The following is a 21,073-nucleotide window of genomic DNA, read 5'->3' as shown; positions in this document are numbered from 1 at the left end:
AGTAGAGATTATACATAGTATGTGCAAGCTATGTAAGAAAAGGGTGAAGGGGGGGGGTGCTGATAAATGGATTGACTGGAGAACCAGATACTCACAGGGGAAGACATTATTATAACGATTCTTTGGCTTGTTCAGGGGTTGTTGGGCGACTTGCGTTGACTGAAAGGTTCCAATTGTCTTCAGTTCCTAGAAAGGCGAGATCCTGGAGTGAGAGGTCTGTTCAGGAAGTTGGGCTTCCCATTTGAAAAACATACTAAAACCTTCTTAAGCAAAGTCTCAAATTTTCAGATTTATTTTTTATTCTCCTCTCTCAGAAGTAAAAACGTGAAGGGCCAAGGGCCACAGTTCAGTTGCTCATTAAAGGGAAGATTAAAGGTGGCAAAGAATTCCATAGACATAAGATCCCACTCTGTTTGTATTTGTAACTATTTGCATATTAAGCATTGGTCAGATGGGCCAATGGGCTGAGAAATGGCAGATGGAGTTTAGTTTCGATAAACATAAAGTGCTGCAATTTGGAAATGCAAGTCAGAGCAGGACTTATACACTTAATGGTAAGGTCCTTGGGAGTGTTGCTGAACAATGAGATCTTGGAGTGCAGATTCATAGCTCCTTGAAAGTGGAGTCGCAGGTAGATAAGGCAGTGAAGAAAGTATGCTTGCCTTTATTGGTCATAGCATTGAGAGTAGGTGTTGGGAGGTCATTTTGTGGCTGTACAGGACATGGGTTAGGCCACTTTGGAAAACTGCATGCAATTCAGCAAAGATTTACAAGCTTGTTGCCAGGATTGGAGGGTTTGAGCAATAGAGAGGGGCTGAGTAGGCTGGAGCTATTTTCCCTTGAGTGTTGGAAGCTGAGGACTGACCTTACAGAGGTTTATAAAATCATGGGTATGAATAGGGTAAATAGACAAGAGTTTTTCCCTGTGTAGGGGAGTTCAAAAGTGGGGGAGGGCATAGGTTTAAAGTGAGAGAGAAGAGATTTAAAAGGGAACTAAGGGGCAACCTTTTCACACTGAGGGCGGTGTGTGTATAGATTGAGCTGCCAGAGGGAGTGGTGGAGGCTGGTACAATTACAATATTTAAAAGGCATTTAAATGAGTATATGAATAGAAAGGGTTTAGAGGGATATGGGGCAAATGCTGGAAAATGGGACTACATTAATTTAGGATATCTGGTCGACATGGATGAGTTGGACCAAAGAGTCTGTTTCTGTGCGGTATATCTCTCTGACTCTATTTAGACTCGCTGATTTCTTCACTGGGTTTACAACAACAATGAATAATTCAGCATTCTTCAGCAATCTATTTCCTGATTTAAAAGCACCCATTGTGAAGTGGAGCAGACTCTGACTGATCTGACAAGTTTAGTCACATGTATTTCTTCAGCTATGTGGTAAAAGATGTGATGACTGTTTGGGACCAATAGTTTAATAATGCATTTTTAAAAAATACAACTTCTGTGATGTAAGCAATGCAGCCTAGGTCAGCATTCATTGCTATCCTAGTTGCCTTGGAGAAAGTCAAGGTGAGCTACCTCCTTGAACTGCTGTAATCCTTGGGGTGTGGGTGTACTCAGAATGCCATTAGGAAAGGGGTTTCTGGGTTTTGACCCAGACACAGCGAAGGAACAGTGATAAATTTTCAAGTCAGGATGATGAGAGCACCACCCTGAGAAAATCCCGCAGGAATGTCCTGGAATGAGATGACCTACCTCCAACATTCTTTCCTTGTGCCAAGCATTAGCCCAACCAGCGGACAACCTTCCCTGACACCAGTTTTGCTGGGGCCATACTTCTTCAACGTTTATCTTGATGTCAATGACAATGGCTCACCTCATCTGTAAAGTTAAACTCTTTTGTCCTGGTTGGGATTAAGGCGATCATGAAGTCAGGAACCATATGGCCCTTGTGGAGCCCAAACCGAGTGTCAGGGAGCAGGTTATTCTATTGCAAGTGCTGCTTCATGACACTGTTGACCATCCTAACTATCACTTTGTCGATGATTGAGTGTAGACCAACAGGGTGGTCATTTGTCATGTTTATCTTCCTTTTGTGGTCATTGCAAACTTGATCAGTTTTCCACATCGTCAGGTAGATGACAGTGTTGTAGCTGTACTGGAACAGTTTGGTTAGCAGTGTGGAGTGGTGTGAAGCAAATGTTTATAGGATTATTGTTGGAATGTTGACAAGGTCTGTAGCCTGGGCAATCCCAAGGGCCTTCAGATGAAGTGAATCAAATTGCTGGCTATTGGCTTTGGTTATCCTGGGAACCTTAGGAGGAGGCCAAGATGATACCGGGCACTTGTGGCTGAAGACTGCTGTAAATATTTCAGCCTCACCTTCTGGACTGATAGGCCGGGTGTTCCCTATTGTTGCGGATAGGGATATTTGAGACATCTCCATCTCATGTTGTTTATTAAATTGCTGACTATCAATTCTTACTGAATGTAGCAGGACTGCAGAGCTCAGATCTGATCTGTTGGCTGTGGGATCACTTAGCCCTATTGAAGCTGCTTCTTCTGTTTGACATGCGTCATGAATAAGTGTAAGGGAAGCAGATGAAATGCAAAGACACACATAAATTTATGATTGCTAATTTATAGGGTCCTTCAGATTAAATAATTTAGGTAATTGATATCTTGGTAGAATGGATGGGCAGAATGGCCTAAATCTGCTCCTTTGTTTTATGTTCTTATGGTCACACTAATTGTCTAATGGTTATTGTGATCATGGGGACGAGGAACAATTAATAGCAACACCAAGTCCTTTGGTAGCAATGTGAAGGTATCTCAAAGCTGCAGCAATAGCAGGGTCAGTGAATAAGACAGCCTCATGAATTCTACATGAAAGCTGCACATTAGGCTGAATGATTTTCTGATAGCACAGGATCCTATAAACCCAGATAATGCTAAAGCATTGATTTAAATAAAAAGCACTAGCCAGAGATGAGTGCAGCCTGTCCCAGACCAGAATGGAAGTAAAGCAGGATACAGGATATAGAAACAAATTACTGGATAGAATTAACATTCTAACCTCATATTCCTCAGCAAATCCACAGTCAGAGTCAGCATGCTGCTTACTGAAATATCCTTCAAAGTAGTCCACATTAATGGCACTATGAAGAGGAACAAAGCATATCAATCAGTCCTCAGTTCATTAATTCATTTGGACCTTTGAAAACTGTATACATAAAATTTTAATATTTAAAGAATATACATGGTCATAAAGCTTATAATTTTATCAGTACAGCATTGAAATGAATCTGGGGTCAGGTACAGCACAGATTAAATTTAAAGCATTGTTGATGCTGTTCTAAACATGTTGAGATTAAGTTAATGCAGATTTCTTTTCAATCGTCCTATTTACTTTGCAACCAGCTGAGAAGAAGAGCATTAATTCCATAATTCTAGACCTGATGCTCAATGGAAAATGCTTTTTAAAAGCACGAATTAGATTTTTTAAAAACGATCTTCCAGCACGTGAAGTGGTTGCTTTCTCAGGAACCCTCATTCGCTTACAATAAACAAGTTGGTTAGCAACAAGAAACGTGACTGCAGTGAGATGAAGCAGACCCTGCATTGTTAATGAGTGTTAGCACAGAGAATGCCTCCAAAATTTATAAGTACGTGCAACACAGTGATCGCTAAGTGGAGTGCAGACATACTGACAACTCCACTGGGTCCAAACACACATTTTGTTTCACTTGGCAATTATGATAGCGGGATTATTTGTTCCTTCCACTCAAACTTTTTCTATGGCTACCAGGAGCTTTTCTTTACATTGCTCAAGTGGTCATGAAGTATGAATAAAACTAGACTCTCTGTGCTGGTGAGCCATTTGACTGCAAAGTATGTGATAAAAAGAGAATTTCAACTTACCGCCTTGCTTCCCTGAAGGTAGTGCGTGATTGAGGGAAAAATGAAAGACAGAGTTTTAATTATTAGCCAATTTATGGATGCATCACACACCATTTAAAGGTCGCTTTTTAGAACAAAGAACATTACAGCACAGGAAGAGGTCCTTCGACCCTCCAAGCCTGCACCGATCTATATCCTCTATCTAAACCTGCCACCTATTTTCTAAGGATCTGTATCCATTTGCTCCCTACCCATTCCTGTATCTGTCTAGATTCATGTTAAATTCTGCTATTCTTCTTGCCTCTCCCACGTTCCTGGCCCCCACCACCCTCTGCGTAAAAAACTTTTCATGCATATCTCCTCTAAACCTTTCTCCTCTTAACTTGAACTCGTGACCCCTAGCAATTGAGTTCTGCACTCTGGGAAAAAGCTTCTTGCTATCCACCCTGTCTATACCTCAATCAGGTCACCCCTCAATTTCCACCTTTCTAATGAAAATAATCCTAATCTGTTCAACCTCTCTTCATAGCTAATGCTCTCCATATCAGACGACATCCTAGTGAACCTCCTCTGCATCGTCTCCAAAGCATCCACATCCTTTTGGTAATGTGGCTACCAGAAATGTACACAGTATTCCAAACATGGCCAAACCAAATTCCTATACAACTGTAACATGACCTGCCAATGTTTGTACTCAATACCCTGTCCAATGAAGGAAAGCATACTGTTTCCCTTCTTAACCACTTCACTAAACTGCGTTGCCACATTCAAGGAACAATGGACCTGAACACCCAAATCTGTGCATCAATTTTCCCCAGGGATGTTCCATTTACTGTATAGTTTGCTCTAGAACTGGATCTTCCAAAATGCATCACCTCACACTGACCTGGATTGAACTCCGTCTGCCATTTCTCTGCCCATCTCTCCAGTCTATCTATTTTCTTCTGTATTCTCTGACAGTCCCCTTCACTATCTGCTAGTCCACGAATCTTAGTGTCATCTGCAAACTTGCTGATCAGACAACTGATACCTTCCTCCAAATCATTCATCTATATTATAATCAATAGTGGCCCCAGCATGGATCCCTGTGGAATACCACTGGTCACAAGTCTCCATTTTGAGAAACTTCCTTCTATTACTCTGTCTCCTGTTGTCCAACCAGTTCTCTATCGATCTAGCTAGAACACCCTTGACCTTCTCCGTCAGCATATCATGGGGAACCTTATAAAACGCCTTACTAAAGTCCATGTATATGACATCTACAGACCTCCCACCCATCAACCAACTTTATCCTCTCCTAAAAGGGTTCTATTAGCTTTGTAAGACATGACCTTCCCCGCACAAAACCATGCTGCCCATTACTGATAGGCCCATTTTCTTCCAAATGGGAATAGATCCTATCCCTCAGTATCTTCTCCAGCAGCTTCCTTACCACTGACCTCAGGCTATAATTACCTAGAGTATCCCTGCTACCCTTTTTAAACAAGGGGGACAACATTAGCAATTCTCCAATCGTCTGGACCACCCCGTGTTCAAGGACGCTGCAAAGATTTCTGTTAAAGCGCCCTCTCTCACTTCCCTCAGTGACCTGGGGTAGATCCCATCCAGACTTGGGGACTTGTCTCCCTTAATGCTTTTAGAATACCTAAAACTTCCTCCCTCCTAATGCTGACTTGACTTAGAGTTCTCAAAGCTCTATCCCAAAACTGAACATCCGTCGTGTCTCTCTCCTCAGTGAATACCGATGCAAAGTACTCGTTAAGAATCTTGCCCATTTTCTGACTCCACGCATAATTTTCCTCCTTTGTCCTCGAGTGGGCCAACCCTTTCTCTAGTTACCCTCTTGCTCCTTAAATATGAAAAAAAGTCTTTGGGAGTTTCCTTAAGCCCGTTTGCTAAAGGTATGTATTGACCCCTTTTAGCCCTCTTAATTCCTCATTTCAGATTGGTCCTACCTTCCTAACATTCTTCAAAAGCTTGGTCTGTCTTCAGTCACCTAGAACTTACGTACGCATCTTCTTTCCTCGGAGCTAGTCTCACAATTTCCCCTGTCAACCATGGTTCCCTAATCTTGCCATTTCTATCTCTCATTTTCACAGGAACATTTCTCTTCTGAACTCTCTTTAAAGGCCTCCCACGTATCAAATGTGGATTGCCCTTCAAGCAGCTGCTCCCAATCTACATTCCCCAACTCCTGCTGAATTTTGGTATAGTTGGCCTTCTCCAATTTAGGAGAAAGTGAGACACAGTAGGTTAAGATCAACTAGGAGAAAGCTGAAGCTAGACGCCAACTCGCGGACACCTCCTCCTACTACCCCCTTGACCATGACCCCACCTCCCACCACCAAACCGTCATCTCCCAGACCATCCATAACCTCATCACCTCAGGGGATCTCCCATCCACTGCAAGGGAGTCGCTAGGGACAGCTACCTAGATTACATCTCCTCCCACCCTGACCCCTGTAAAAACGTCATCCTATATTCCCAATTTCTTCGCCTCCGCCGCACTGCTTCCAGGAGGACCAATTCCACTACCGACCAGCCCAAATGGCCTTCTTCTTCAAAGACCGCAATTTCCCCTCCGGCATGGTCGACGATGCCCTCCATCATATCTCCTCCACTTCCCGCATCTTTGCCCTTGAACCCCGCCCCTCCAATCGCCACCAGGACAGAACTCCACTGGTCCTCACCTTCCATCCCACCAACCTCCGGATACAGCGTTTCATCCTCCGTCATTTCCGCCACCTCCAAACAGACCCCACCACCAGGGATATATTTCCCTCTCCACCCCTATCAGCGTTCCGGAGAGACCACTCCCTCTGCGACTCCCTCATCAGGTCAACATCCCCCACCAACCTAACCTCCACTCCCGGCATCTTCCCCTGCAACCGCAAGAAATGCAAAACTTGCACCCACACCTCCCCACTCACCTCCCTCCAAGGCCCCAATGGATCCTTCCATATCCGACGCAAATTCACCTGCACCTCCACACACTCTACATTGGGGAGACAGGCCGCCTACTTGCAGAATGTTTCAGGGAACACCTCTGGGACACCCGCACCAACCAACCCAACCGCCCCATGGCTGAACACTTTAACTCCCCCTCCCACTCCGCTAAGGTCATGCAGGTCCTTGGAGTCCTCCATCGCCAGACCCTGACCAAGCGACACCTGGAGGAAGAGTGCCTCATCTTCCGCGTAGGAACCCTCCAATCACACAGGATGAATGTAGATTTCTCCAGCTTCCTCATTTCTCCTCCCCCCCCACCTTATCTCAGTCCTAATCCCCGGAATTAGCATAACCCTTTTGACCTGCAATCTTCTTCCCGACCTCTCCGCCCCCACTCCCTCTCTGGCCTATCACCCTCACCCTCACCTCCTTCCATCTATCGTATTCCCAGCACCCATCTTCCAAATTCTCTCCCCCCTACCTTTTATCGCAGCCCACTTGGCACACTAGCCTCATTCCTGAAGAAGGGCTTATGCCTGAAACGTCGATTCTCCTGCTCCTCGGATGCTGCCTGGCCTGCTGCGCTTTTCTAGCGCCACACTTTTTAACTCTTTCCCCAATTTAGCACTCTTCCTTTCGGACCACTCTCATACTTGTCCATGAGTATTCTAAAACTTACGGAATTGTGATCACTATTCACACAGTAAACCTCTACTGAAACATCAACCATCTGGCCAGGCTCATTTCCCAACACCAGGTCCAGTTTGACCCCTTCCTGAGTTGGACTATTTACATACTGCTCTGGAAACCCTCCTGGCTGCTCCTTACAAATTCTGCTCCATGTAGACCTCTAACACTAAGTGAATACCAGTCAATGTTGGGAAAATTAAAATCTCCTATCACCACCACCCTGTTGCTCCTACATCGTTCCATGATCGGTTGACATATTTGTACCTCTATCTCACATTTGCTGTTGGGAGGCCTGGAGTGCAGCCCCAACATTGTTATTGCATCCTTCCTATTTCTGAGCTCTGTCCATATTGTCTCACTGCTCAAGTCTTCCATAGTGGCCTCCTTCAGCACTGCTGTGATATCTTACTTTGATGCTATGTGCCAGGAAATAGATGCTTGAGAAGATATGCATGACTGCTGAATGCTTCTTTCCTTTTTAACCAGTGGTAACACGGCCTAATGATTTCATTGTATCAACTGAGCATCTAAGCACCAAACAGTATTAAACTATGTCAAAGAATTCACTGAACCCCCTCAGCCAGACCATAATCTCTCCAGAGTTGAACATCACAATGCTGGACTGGTTAACTTGGCATTTTCTACCCTCTGTAAACCTCAGCATGTCCCAAAGTATGCCTCTGTGATAACCAGCACCAAGTTCTGCTCATTAATCATTCCATCTTTGGTAAGCTATTTTAGTACCTTTCCTTTTGATAAATTTAGAATTGCTGTCCTCATTTTAATTCATTGTCACATCACTCCTCTATCTATGTAACTATCCTCAAAACATACCCCTCGTTGCACTCCGGCTTTCTATGCTCCCTCTCAATATAACCAAGCTTCAAGAAACTATGCATCATATTCTGGAATTCACTGCAGAGGTCTTCCTCTCCTCCACCTCAGTCCTGCTTTGTGACATTTCCCAATACTCATCTCTTTGCTATTTTTTGACCTGGGATTCTTTTATTTCCGATTAGCCCCTAAAGCGACCATGACATTCTTTTATGTGAAATAAGTTCAGAGACATTGTTAGCACAGGAGGAGGCCACTCAACCCATCACGTCTGCCAGCAGTGAATAAAGATTTTCGACATTAATCCCATTTCTCAGCTTTGGGCCCATGGCCCTGGACGCTATGGAAAAGTGAGTGAAAAACTAAATGCTGCTTAAAATGCTTCTAATTCAATTACCCTTTCAAGCAGCAGGTTACAGGCTTCCACACTGACTGAAAAAAATCTTAACCTTTTACCTCTATACCCCCCCAGTTACTGATCCTTTCGGTGTTTTCTTATCTACCCTATCCAGGCCCCGAGACTTAACCACTTTTAAGACTGCTCAACTCTTAAGCAACCCTCTCTCTTTTTACGTTGATTTCTTCCACTATTTCATTGTCTTTCAACCTGATGTCTATACCTGCACCATCCCTTTCAGTTTAGAAAACCCATGCAAAGTGTTCACCGAAAACTGTGCCAACAACTTTTGGGTAAACACAGATTACCATTATGGTCCTAATGATCCCTACACTTTCCCTAGTTATTTTCTTGCTGCTTATATATTTACAAAAGTCCTTTGGGATTTCCTTTGATCTACTTGCTTCCTCATGCACTTTTTTTTGCATTCCTAAATTCCATACATTCCTCCCTGCATTTTCATGTTCTATAGTCTTTTAGGAACTCTGCTAGATTGAGCCCTCAGTATTTGCCACAAACTTCTTGTTTTCCTTAGCATCCTGGATTTTGTGTGTCTTGGTTTCACCCTTTATGGAAACATATTATCCTTGCGCTTTCCTTGTTGAATGCCTCCTCTGACAAAGTATTATCTGCAAGTAGCCACTCCCATTTCACTCAGACCCCCCCAAATTGCATCTGATCTTGATAAAATTTGTCTTTCCCTCATTTAGATAATGTTCTGTTCTATATGTTTTAATGCTTTGTTTTAGTTACCCGAAAAGAGAGGGTTACCTGATATTCGGGATTGGAATTAAATTCCCATTGTTGGACTTGGATCTGTGAAGAGACAGAAGTACTAAGTTGATAGCTATGAACTTAGATCATAACAAATCTCAATAGCAAGCAACACTATGACTTCGCTGCCATATCCAGAATTATTCCACCTGGCCAGCACTATTCTTTTATTAAGTGTCCTGATGACATATGCTCCCTTTATGTGTGGATTCAGTATTGTAGAATCAAAGGTGCCCAGCCTCACCTTAAAATGGTGATGTCTAGAGTCAGTTTTGTATCATCTTGGGAAGCATCCAACCTCAACTGAGCATTTCTCAGTGGGGAAAGCACCTAAATCCAATTCATTATTCTACCTGATGGTGTGGCCAAGTTCAGAAGTGCACTGCAACAGTAGTTATTGATGTGAACTTAAACCTGTGACACAGAGCATAAAATAACTTACTATTGCCCTGTGTCTAATTTTCAATATTTTGGGGAAGAAATGTGGGGTGGAATCTCCAGCTCTCACTGATGGTCAGTTTGGAGCTGGGAAGGGCATTTAATTAAGTGGAGTGGTGTGTTATATCTGAGCTAAGATTTAAATCTGGGCTGGAAGACCCACAGTTAATCCTCCTGTCCTTTTGAAACAACTGCCAAGCCAGGCAAGGAAAGGAAGGATTGGATGATGACTCTAACGTTGCTAATGATTATGGAGAATACGACAGGTTGTGGAGGTATAGTGAGTGTCCTGAGGAACAAGAATGGATCAATTCTGCGTACGTGGATTCACCTTTCAACATTGTCCACACCATCTATATTGAGGGCAATCATGAAAATAATGGCATCAAAGTTGCTACAGGAGAGATTTAAAGTGATGTCAGACTTACAACTAAAATATTTATGCTCATTGCACAACAGCAAATAATGAAGAAAACAGCCATAAAATTTAAACTCTAGAAACGAGCCATTTGGCCCATCCTATTCATGTTGGCTTTTATGCAGCATTTGAGCCTACTCCTATCTTTCCTCATTCAGCTATTGTTGGAATCTTCTACTTCCTTTTCCGTCTTATGGTCATCTAGCTTCACTTAAAATGCATCAAAACCACTTGCCTCATCTGCCTCCTGTCTTGGATCAAAATGGTCAAAATCATCAAGCCAGAGGTGCAATGTTCACTTGTTGAATTAAAAATCAAAAGTGATGTTCATTGCTGATCAACAAGCTGAACTCTGGAAACAGCGTACAGCAAGAGTTTGAAGCCTTTCCTTGTGAAATAGGTTAATGAGATGGGATCGGACAGGGGTTGGGAAGCATGGAGTGTATTTGAGCACTTACAGTGAAATCGTTTGCTCGTAAAAGTGAACGGAACAACACAGAGCATTGTTTTAAGTTCAGTCTTGAGTTTATGCCGTGGAGGTACAGGTATAAAATCAGTAACAAGATCCAGGACTGACATCAAGACATTTGCACTTCCAGACAGAAAGATTAAAATCTGCTATATTTGGAAGGGATATAGAGGCATAAAATTTGACTATTTAGCAAGGAGTGCGATTCAGCAATGACAGGCAACAAAACTATATTTCAAATAAAATAAACCGCAAAATAAACTGAATAGCCTCCCTCGATCATACCAATTGAGATCAGCTAACACAGTACACACTGGCTGAGACGTTTCTGGCATTTTTGGCTTAGAATCACACCAAACTGTACAGTTTGGAGTTAGAATGATGCCTTATTCTGTCTAAATAACTTATTCAGCAACTATATCTAAATTTAATGGGTAGACATAGTTTCTGTACAACACCTTCTTCGGTGGCAAAGCTTCCAGGCTTATTCAGCAGAATGCAGAGGCAGAAAACTACTTATAAGTTGTGTGATGTGATTGACGAAAGGGATTGGCATGAATGAACATGTACAGATCAGGGACATTGCTTACCTTCTCTTCCACAAGAAAAGCAGCACAACCAAGAGGATTATGACTGCTGCACCTAGGATGGTTCCGACCACAGCTCCAATAATAACATCTGGAATAGACACACCAACAAGCGTGAACAAATCTTGCAAGCAGTACTGGAGAAAGCTTTTCTCTCTTCCTTGAAAAAAACTATGACTCAGTCGTTATTATGACTGGAATATTGTAATCTAGGGTGACAGATTTTGGAGTTGTATTTCACCCCATGTTTAATAATCAACTTCTCCAATTTACTCTTCCTCCACAAAATACACTATTATTTGAAGGGAGTTGAATTTTCAATACTTCTGTCAGAATATAATGTACCAGCTGAAACAGGTTGGTCCAGAGGGTTGGCACTTTATCCTGTCAATGTTGGAATCTGGGTTAATAGTTAGACTAGACTGACAGAATGAAAATCTTCTGACTCTTTAATGATTGTAGACATATTGAATGAAGTAGATATGACACGGCCTGAGTGCAAACTCCAGCGGGCGTCAATTAGGGCAAAAAATAATCCTGATTCCAACTGGCAATCTCCTTAAGCCAAAAACGCATGCAAAATTAGTGTGAGAAATTAAATAAATATAGCTTTATTGCGGCAGATAAAGAAAGAGGAATTCTTTAAGTCTCTGGCTATGGGGGCAGAATGCTTATACAACACAAAAAGGTTAAAAAAAATTATATTATGATAAATGAAAAAGGCCCAGTAAAAAAAGCAGACGCAGAACGCAAATTCAAAGGCATGTAGACAGGTTTTTTTTTCCTCTGAAACGAACCTGGATTTTGTTTCAAGAAAATCTTCTCTGAGTATTCATACACCGAGTAGAAGGACGCATTTGAATTGATTTTATCGTCTGGATTAAATATTATTTTTGTAAATCCAGCCAAGCTGACTCTGTAAAAGAGCAGGAAGTAAAGAACATTAGGGAAGGCATTGCAATGGATGGTCTGAAGGGTACTCTGATGGAGATACTGTAAATTGGAAGCCTAATCATTACGAGAAAATAAAAAAAATTCTTGCTGCAATCAAGAGAGGGAAAAGCACTATTGAAGCCAGAGAAACAACCTCTATAATTGAGAACAGTGCCCCCTGAAAATATTCACTAATAGGGTGCCCCAGGCTTTGGGAATTTTCCTGTTTTTCAGCAAATGAGCCAGATTTCTTGGAATTGGCACTGAAACCATGTACTGGGAGACACGCAATAGCAGGAGGAGGAACAATGGCTTTTCTTGATAAGATGGGGCTGCTCCATTCTCTAATATAATCAGCATTTTGCAAATGATGTGTACCAAGAATTTATTGCTGGTCGGCAGGATTGAGAAATACATCATTTGCACAAAGACAGGCAGTGTCACTGGCTAGCACCATGGAATCCACATATGCATTCCATTCAAATCATGATGAGGTTACTATAAACACTTGGATGAATCATGGGACAAAATGTCCCCGAGTATTATTCTTTACAAAATTATTAAACTACCTCTGAAACCAACAGCTAAAAAATAACTGTTACAACTTTTTTTACATCCATCCTGAAACAATCAAGTTATAAAAGGAACAGAAATGAACTAATCCTCTCTATAAATCTGGAGTTTAATCATTAGAGTTCACGGAGTTCTGTCTTGAAGTAGCTATATTCAGTATTGTTGTTTAAGCAAATGGATATAATGGGCATGGCATTCACATCGATCATCGGGACCTTTGTTTTAACATTATTTTGTGTGACCCATTCACACGATGGTAGTTGTCCCTGCCATCTGCCTTCCCCTCCAAGCATCTCCCACTTCATTTTCCAATCACCACTGCCCTCCCAACCATCTCCTGATTGTCTCCCTGATCACCTTCTACACTCTACCTGTCTTCCAGATCCACTTTGTCTCACTCCTTTCCTTCCAATCCATGCTGCTCATCACCTTCCTCCAGAACGTTCTCCCATTTTTCACTTCTCCCCTTACTCTGTCCCACTTGCCCACGGACCAATTTCTGCACACTGCTGTTCTCCACAACCTGTTCGCATTTGCCATATTTCCCTGTCACACTTGCTGCTTCAAACCACTCACTGTATCCCACTTCAACAAACTCTCTTCCCTTACTGCTCGTATCCACTTCCCCAATTGCTTCTATCTTCCTCGCAATCTATTACTGGACAGTTATCTCCATCCAAGGCCCTAAAGGATTCTTTCAAATCTGGCAGAGATTTTCCTGCAAATCAACCTACTTCAGCTACTGTGTCCATTGCTCTCGATTTGGTCTCCTCTACATTGGGACACCAACTTGCTGAACCGTTCAGGGAACATCTTTGGGACGCACACACCAACCAACCCACTGCCCTGTGACCGACTACTTCAACTATCTCTCCAGCTCTGCCAAGGAAATGCAAATCCTGGGTTTCCTCCACCACCAAATCAAACCTACCCGCCACCTGAAGGAGAACTGCTTCATTTTCTACCTTGAGACCCTTCAATCACACAGCATCAACATCAACTTCACCAATTTCCAAAACCCCCTCCACTCCACCTAATCCCAGATCCAACCTCCAAATCGGCATCTCCCTATTGACCTGTCCATCTTCCTTCCCACCTATCTGCTCCACCCTCCCCACCGACCTATCACAACTGCATCCACATCACATTCCCACCTACCTTCCCCCCAGACCCACCCCCACATTTGTATTTCAGAGGCCTTTCCCCACCACATTCTTGATGAAGGGCTTATGCCTGAAAAGTCAACTCCCCTGCTCCTCAGATGCTGTACTTTTCCAACGCCACACTTGGACATTCACTCACAGGGTCGGTCAGGAAGGGAGCAGGGGTGAACATAAGATACCACCGATAGGTGGGAGATAAATAGAAACATTATATTTTTCTTTTATGCTATAAAAACATTTTATTTGAATGCATTGTATGTTTTTAATTTCAGTCTGGAACAGTTCAGCAGAAGTCCTTGGGTGAAAGTGGATGCTCCATAGAAAAGGGGGAAGATACCAAAAAAATGATTATCTGAGAACAAGATTTTAGTAACTACCCAAGACCAGAAGCATATGGCTGAAACCTTGAAAAGATCTTTTGAAGCTGAGAATGTTTGTGCTCAGGTGCACAAAAGCACCAGGAAAGGATGATCAGATTTTACAGTTTGGGAATTAAACTTGCTGAGGTGTTAGAAAAAGATTTACCCTTACATGAGTTCTGTACAGAGATATTTTGAAATCTGCAAATTTGGATTAACAGGATTATCTTTGAGACCTTCAGATTTAGCAGCAGAGGCAGGCCATTCAGCCCACTGAATTTGCTCTATCATTCAATGAGATTGTGGTTAATCGGATAATACTCAACTGCGTTTCCCCGTAACCCTGAATTCTCCGTAACCCTTAAATAACCTAAATGATCCACCTCCATAGTCCTCTGCTGTAAAGAATTGCACCGCTTCACAGATAAGTAACTCCTCCTTATTCTGAAATGAAATGGGTGACACCTTATTCTGAGTTTCTGCCCTCTGGTTCTAGACTCTCCCGCAAGAGGAAACAATGTTCTGCATTTACACTGTCAAGTCCCCTAAGATTCTTAAAGAAAGCAAAGAACTGGGAATGCTAGAAATCTGAAACAAAACCATAAATTATTGGAGTAATTCAGCAGGTATGGCAGCACCTGTGGATAGAAAGAAAAATGTCAATGTTATATTGGTCTTGTTGGGAAAATCGGATTTGCTGAGTAACATTCACTTAAATGTTGCACTTTTCACTAGTGCAACTATATGGAAATACCATGGGCATCCATTAGCTTGGCCCACACTTATGGCAAGGTACTTCTGCAGTTGGCTGTTGTATTCTGCAGGATGCCTGGCCAGGAAATATACCACCTACTACAAGCAGACAATCAACCAGTTTAACCATGTTAGAAATGGAAATTCCATGGCCAACAAATTCTGGTTTAGGATTTTGAGACAGTTCTAGCCCACAGGTAGGGACTCTACATAAAACTCTTCACTAAAAGACTTCCTGAATTATCAGACCAATAGTTAAAATGCTTCAGCCATTTTCATAACCCTTGCGTACAACATGCTGTATTGAGATATTATTTCTCCTGTTCTCATGCATGTAATTGCGCTTCTAAGAAATTAGATAACACTATTTCAACCGAACATCAAACTTTCTTCTGCTGTTTGCGAATAATGTCCTGAGTGGGCAAATAAATTGCATTCCATCTCTTCCTAAACACGTGGGAGGGCAAATAATGATCCCGTATCTTCCTAATTGAGTAGGGCAGAAAATAGTCATCTCTGAAAGGAGCAATTTTTCAATACTATTTTGGATCTAAGAGACAATTATCATATTGTATTTCAGAACAGTGCTATTTCTTTCCAATAATTTATCAAAACATGCATTATTGCAGAACTTACCGGTATGCGGTTAAAGGAGTCAACTCTTGATTAACATATCCATGACTTTTAGCATTGTTGCCTACATCGACAGTGATGGGAGCAGACAAAGCAGGTCCCCTAGTTATCTGAGCTCCATTGGTAATACTGATAACTTGAGTTACGTAAGTCGGACTGACAGAACTATACACTGTTTCAAGAGCTGCTGCATCAGGACTTCTACCTAAAGTGAAAAGAAAAATAAACCTTAAAAGCAAACAAACAAGCAAAATGAGGCAAGCCACTTGACTCATCTATTTCGCTCCATTAACAAGCAAAGCATTATCAACTTTATTTCATTGAATCATCTAAAACGCTGCCATAAAATTTTGTTTTCATTCACTCATAGAAAAAGCTAGGACATAAATTATTCCAAAGTAAAACTATTATCACATATGACTTTATTCAACTAATTCCTTCACTTGTGTTTTACCGCTCCAACAGCTCAAGCCTCTTAACAGGCTTTTTGATCATCCTTTACCACCTCCAGTCCTGTTTCTAATTTTATACAAGCCATTATGGAAAATTACCACTGGTGATCAATAGCATCAAAGTTTCTCAGTATGATCAGAAACTTATAGAAACCTTTGTATATAGGTTGAAGAACAAGGACCCAAAATATACTTTGTGATTTCCAAGACCTTCAGAAAAGAACAAGGACCATGCAGAAGAGGAAATGTCCTTAAAAATGTTTTGGGAGGAATTACATAAGCTACATAATTTTTATAATACACAAAATCACTCATATATGACAACATGATGTGGTCCAATGTTTCTTTTTAAAACTATTGTATTGCGGCTATCTGCACAAATTACCTTTTTTCTGAACAGATTTATAAATTAAACAATTCACCTTTTTGTTCTTGTGATAATCCCTGTAAGGCCCATGGGGAATCACTAATTAATTTCTCGATGAAGTTTATGAATTTCCTTGGGGACAGACTATGGCCACTTGAGCCTTTTACAAAACGCCGTGCCCAGGTGTCTTTGGAGAGGGAATACAATGTCTATCAATGCTCTCAAAGCCTTTAGAGAGATGTAGGCACCAGGGAATTCAGAGTTTTATTTCCCCCTCCAACTCTATTTTGATTTAGTCCCATCCCTCTTCCCCTACCTCCCCCTTACTTTCGATGGCTTGTATTTCTCTTAACAGGCTTTGCATACAAATACTGAATTGACAAATGTTTTTTTTAAAACAGGTGGTGGTTAGTACAGAGTCATAGAGATGTACAGCACAGAAACAGACCCTTTAGTCCAACTCATCCATGCCAACCAGATACCCTGATCTGATCTAGTCCCATTTGCCAGCACTTGACCCATTTTCCTTTAAACTCTTCCTATATGTATACCCATCCAGATGCCTTTTAAATGTTGTAATTGTACTAGCCTCCAACACTTCCTCTGACAGTTCATTCCATTCACGCTCTACCCTCTGAGTGAAAAAGTTGCCAATTAGGTCCCTTTTAAAAGTTTTTCCCCTCTCATACTAAACTTAGGGTTTAGTATGAGTGTCCAGAATCTCTTGTTCTGGACTCCCCTACCCCAGTGAAAAAACCTTGCCGACTAACCCTATCAATGCCCCTCATGATTTTATAAACCTCTATAAGGTCACCCCTCTGCCTTTGACGCTGCAGGGAAAACAGCCCCAGCCTGTTCAGCCATTCCCTATAGCTCAAATTCTCCAACCCTGGTAACATCCTTGTAAATCTTTTCTGAACCTTTTCAAGTTTCACAACATCCTTCCGATAGGAAGGAGTACAGAGTTGCATGCAATATTCCAACAGTGGCCTAACCAACATCCTGTAGAGTTGCAACATGACCTCCCAACTCCTATACACACTGCTCTGTCCAATAAAGAAAAGCGTAACAAGCATCTTCTTCACTATCCTATCTACCTGTGACTCCACTTTCAAGGAACTATGAACCTGCACTCCAAGATCTCTTTGTCCAGTGACACTCCCCAGGACCTTACCATTAGATATCTAAGTCCTGCTCTGATTTGCCTTTCCAAAATACAGCACCTCAAAATAATCTAAATTAAACTCCATCTGCACTCCTCAGCCCATTGGCCCATCTGATTAAGATCCTGTTGTACTCTGAGGTAATCTTCTTCACCATCCACTACACATCCAATTTTGGTGTGATCTCCAAACATCCTAACTATACAGATTCAAATAATTTATATAAATAATAAAAAACAGTGGACCAAGCACTGATCCTTGTGGCACTCTACTGGTCACAGGCCTCCAGTCTGAAAAAACAACCCTCCACCACCACTCTCCATCGTCCACTTTTGAGCCAGTTCTGTATCCAAATGGCTAGTTGCCCCTGTATTCCATGAGATTTAACCTTGCTAACCAGTCTACCATGGGGCACCTTGTCGAACACCTTACTGAAGTCTGTACAGATCATGTCTACCACTCTGCCCTCATCAATTTTCTGCGTTACTTTTTCAAAAAACTCAATCAAGTTTGAGAGACATGATTTCCCACGCACAAAGCCATGTTGACTATCCCTAATCAGTCCTTGCCTTTCCAAATACATGTACATCCTGTCCCTCAGGATTCCCTCCAACAACTTGCCCACCACACTGATGTCAGGCTCACCGATCTATAGTTTCTTGGCTTTTCCTTACCACCTTTCTTAATTCGTGGCACCATGTTAGCCAACCTCCAGTCTTCCAGCATCTCCCCTGTGACTATCGATGATACAAATACCTCAGCAAGAGGCCCAGCAATCACTGAGCTTCCCATAGTATTCTAGGGTACACCTGATCAGGTCCTGGGGATTTATCCACTTTTGTGTATCCAGCACCACCTCCTTTGTAATTTGGACATTTTTCAAGATATCAACATCTATTTCCCCACATTCTATAACTTCCATGTCCTTCTCCACAGTAAGCAATGATGCAAAACACTCATTTAGTATCTTCCCCATCTCCTGTGGTTCCACACAGAGGCTGCCTTGCTGATCTTTGAGGGGCCCTATTCTCTCCACTGTTACCCTTTTGTCCCGTAATATATTTACAGAATACCTTTGGATTCTCCTGACCCCATTTGCCAAAGGAATCTGATGTCTTTTTTTTTGCCCTCCTGATTTCCCTCTGAAGTATACTCCTACTGCCTTTATACTCTTAGGATTTACTTGCGTCTTTACCTGACATATGCTTCCTTCTTTTTCTTAAGCAAAACCTTAGTTTCTCTAGTCATCCAGCATTCCCTACACCTACTAGCCTTGTCTTTCACCCTAACAGGAATATACTGTCTCTGGACTCTCGTTATCTCATTTTTGAAGATTCCCATTTTCCAGCTGCGAACATCTGCCTCCAATCAACTTTTGACAGTTCTTGTCTAATATCGTCAAAATTGGTCTTCCTCTAATTTAGAATGGTTTTTTACAAACAAGACTGGAGCTGTCAGGAACCATTCTCTTTGCTGAAACCCGGGATTGAACCAGGGACCTTTACACCTTCAATCTAATGCTCTAGTTTCAAAAAAAAACAAGGAGAAAATCACAGCGATGTTAGTTGTGGGAAATTCACTCAATTGGGCGTAATAGCATTTCTGAGTATATGAGAAAAATAAAGCAGACTTGTGGTGCAGTGGCAGTGTCTCTACCTCTGGGGCAGAGGGTTCAGATTCAAGTTCCACCTGCCCTGGTGTTGAGTCATAACACAGTCAGACACACTGATTAAAATAACAGTAAAGCAGACTTCGGAAGAAAGAAAGCGGATTCAGTGATTTAGCCCCTTACCATTCTCCCACATCACCCTCACCTTTAATAGTGTGCATTGTGTAATGAGCTTTGCATGTACATTTCTAATGGGCTGCACAGGCGATTTATTGGTGATGATTAATGGTTAAAAAAACAAAAGTCACGGTGATTTAGTGATGGGTAACCCACTTCTTGTACTGAGAAGACCAAGACAAAGCAGCCTCAGTTGTGTTGCTGTGGTAGTGTTTCTACTTCTGGGACAGGAGGCCTGGGTTTAAGCCGCACCTGCTCATAACGTTGTTGAACAGGTCGATTAGGAAATAAATCAAGCAGACCCGGGTCGCAGTGATTGGGTGATGGGCAAAAAAAAACCATGCAGTTGTGATATAAAAGAAAAATAAAGCAGACCCAGGGATGTCCATCCCAGGCTGGGACTAGCTGATGTAAGCCATGTAGTGGCTCTATTTTAATGTAAATAAGAGATCGTTTACAGACAGTCAGGGTATATTTCCACAAAGATGAAAACTGGGGCAAATAAATCCAGAGGCCACCGCATGATAAATGAGATTGAAATTAAGTTGAATAACAAAACGGTCTGCTTGTTAAAGACGTCAGGTGGATAATAGAGTCATAGAGATGTACAGCATGGAAATACACCCTTTGGTCTAACTTGTCTATGCCAACCAGACATCCTAAATAAATCTTGTCCCTTCTCCCAGCATTTGGCTCATATCCCTCTAAACCCTTCCTAATCATACACCCATCCAGGTACCTTGTAAGTTCTGTAATCATACCACTTCCTCTGGCAGCTCATTCATTCGTGCACAATCTGCTGTGAAAAAGTTGCCCCTTTGGTCCCTTTTATATATTGTCTCCTTCTTACTTTAAAGCTATGCCTTCTAGTTTTGGACTTCTCCATCCACAGGAAAAGACCTTGCCTCTTCACCATATCCATGTCCCTTATGATATTATAAACCTCAATAAGGAGACCTCTCAGCCTCTGATGCACCAGGGAAAATAGCCTTGCCAGTGAAGTCTTTCTGCTCCATCCACTCAGTTATGTTGCACCTTTTTGGGTGTTGCCCCGGCTTTCACAGGCAGAGTATTTCACAACATGTGCACAGTGGCTCTGACCTCCATAATTATCAAGTGCTTTGAGGTGATAGTTACGGTTCACATAAACTTCAGCCAACCAGATTATCTTGATCCTCTACAATTCACCTACCAATGCAACAGGCTCACAGCAGACACTATTTCTCTGACCCTAAACTCATCCCTGGCACATCTGGATAACAAGAATACCTGCTTCAGGCTCCAAACTACATACTCCCGTTCCACCCTCAAAACCATAATTCTAAGCAAACTCATCTCTAAACTTTGAGGCCTTGGGTCCCCCCTCTGTAATTGGATCCTTGTCTTTCTGACCCATAGACCGCAACCAATAAGAATAGGTGACAATGTCTCCCACCACCATTATCCTGAACACTCGTGCCCAACAAGGCTGTGTGCTC

General features: G+C 42.1%; 1 protein-coding gene across 1 annotated transcript in view; it reads right to left on the bottom strand.

Moving 5' to 3' along the window:
* ptprja (protein tyrosine phosphatase receptor type Ja) overlaps window positions 1–21,073 on the bottom strand; it is a 138,646-nt gene that overhangs the window by 24,971 nt on the left and 92,602 nt on the right. Inside the window, exons 24-30 of the mRNA XM_060839174.1 lie at window positions 15,831–16,032; window positions 12,211–12,329; window positions 11,417–11,504; window positions 9,499–9,543; window positions 3,879–3,890; window positions 3,034–3,115; window positions 96–186 (exon numbers count right to left, since the gene is read on the bottom strand). Of these exons, the coding sequence (XP_060695157.1) occupies window positions 96–186; window positions 3,034–3,115; window positions 3,879–3,890; window positions 9,499–9,543; window positions 11,417–11,504; window positions 12,211–12,329; window positions 15,831–16,032 (639 nt within the window). The remainder of the gene's footprint in view (window positions 1–95; window positions 187–3,033; window positions 3,116–3,878; window positions 3,891–9,498; window positions 9,544–11,416; window positions 11,505–12,210; window positions 12,330–15,830; window positions 16,033–21,073) is intronic.

The sequence above is a fragment of the Hemiscyllium ocellatum genome, chromosome 18 (assembly GCF_020745735.1).
Source record: "Hemiscyllium ocellatum isolate sHemOce1 chromosome 18, sHemOce1.pat.X.cur, whole genome shotgun sequence".
Classification (NCBI taxonomy): Eukaryota; Metazoa; Chordata; class Chondrichthyes; order Orectolobiformes; family Hemiscylliidae; genus Hemiscyllium; species Hemiscyllium ocellatum.
The sequence above is the reverse complement of the archived record's forward strand: the minus strand, read 5'-3'. Positions and strand labels throughout refer to the sequence as shown.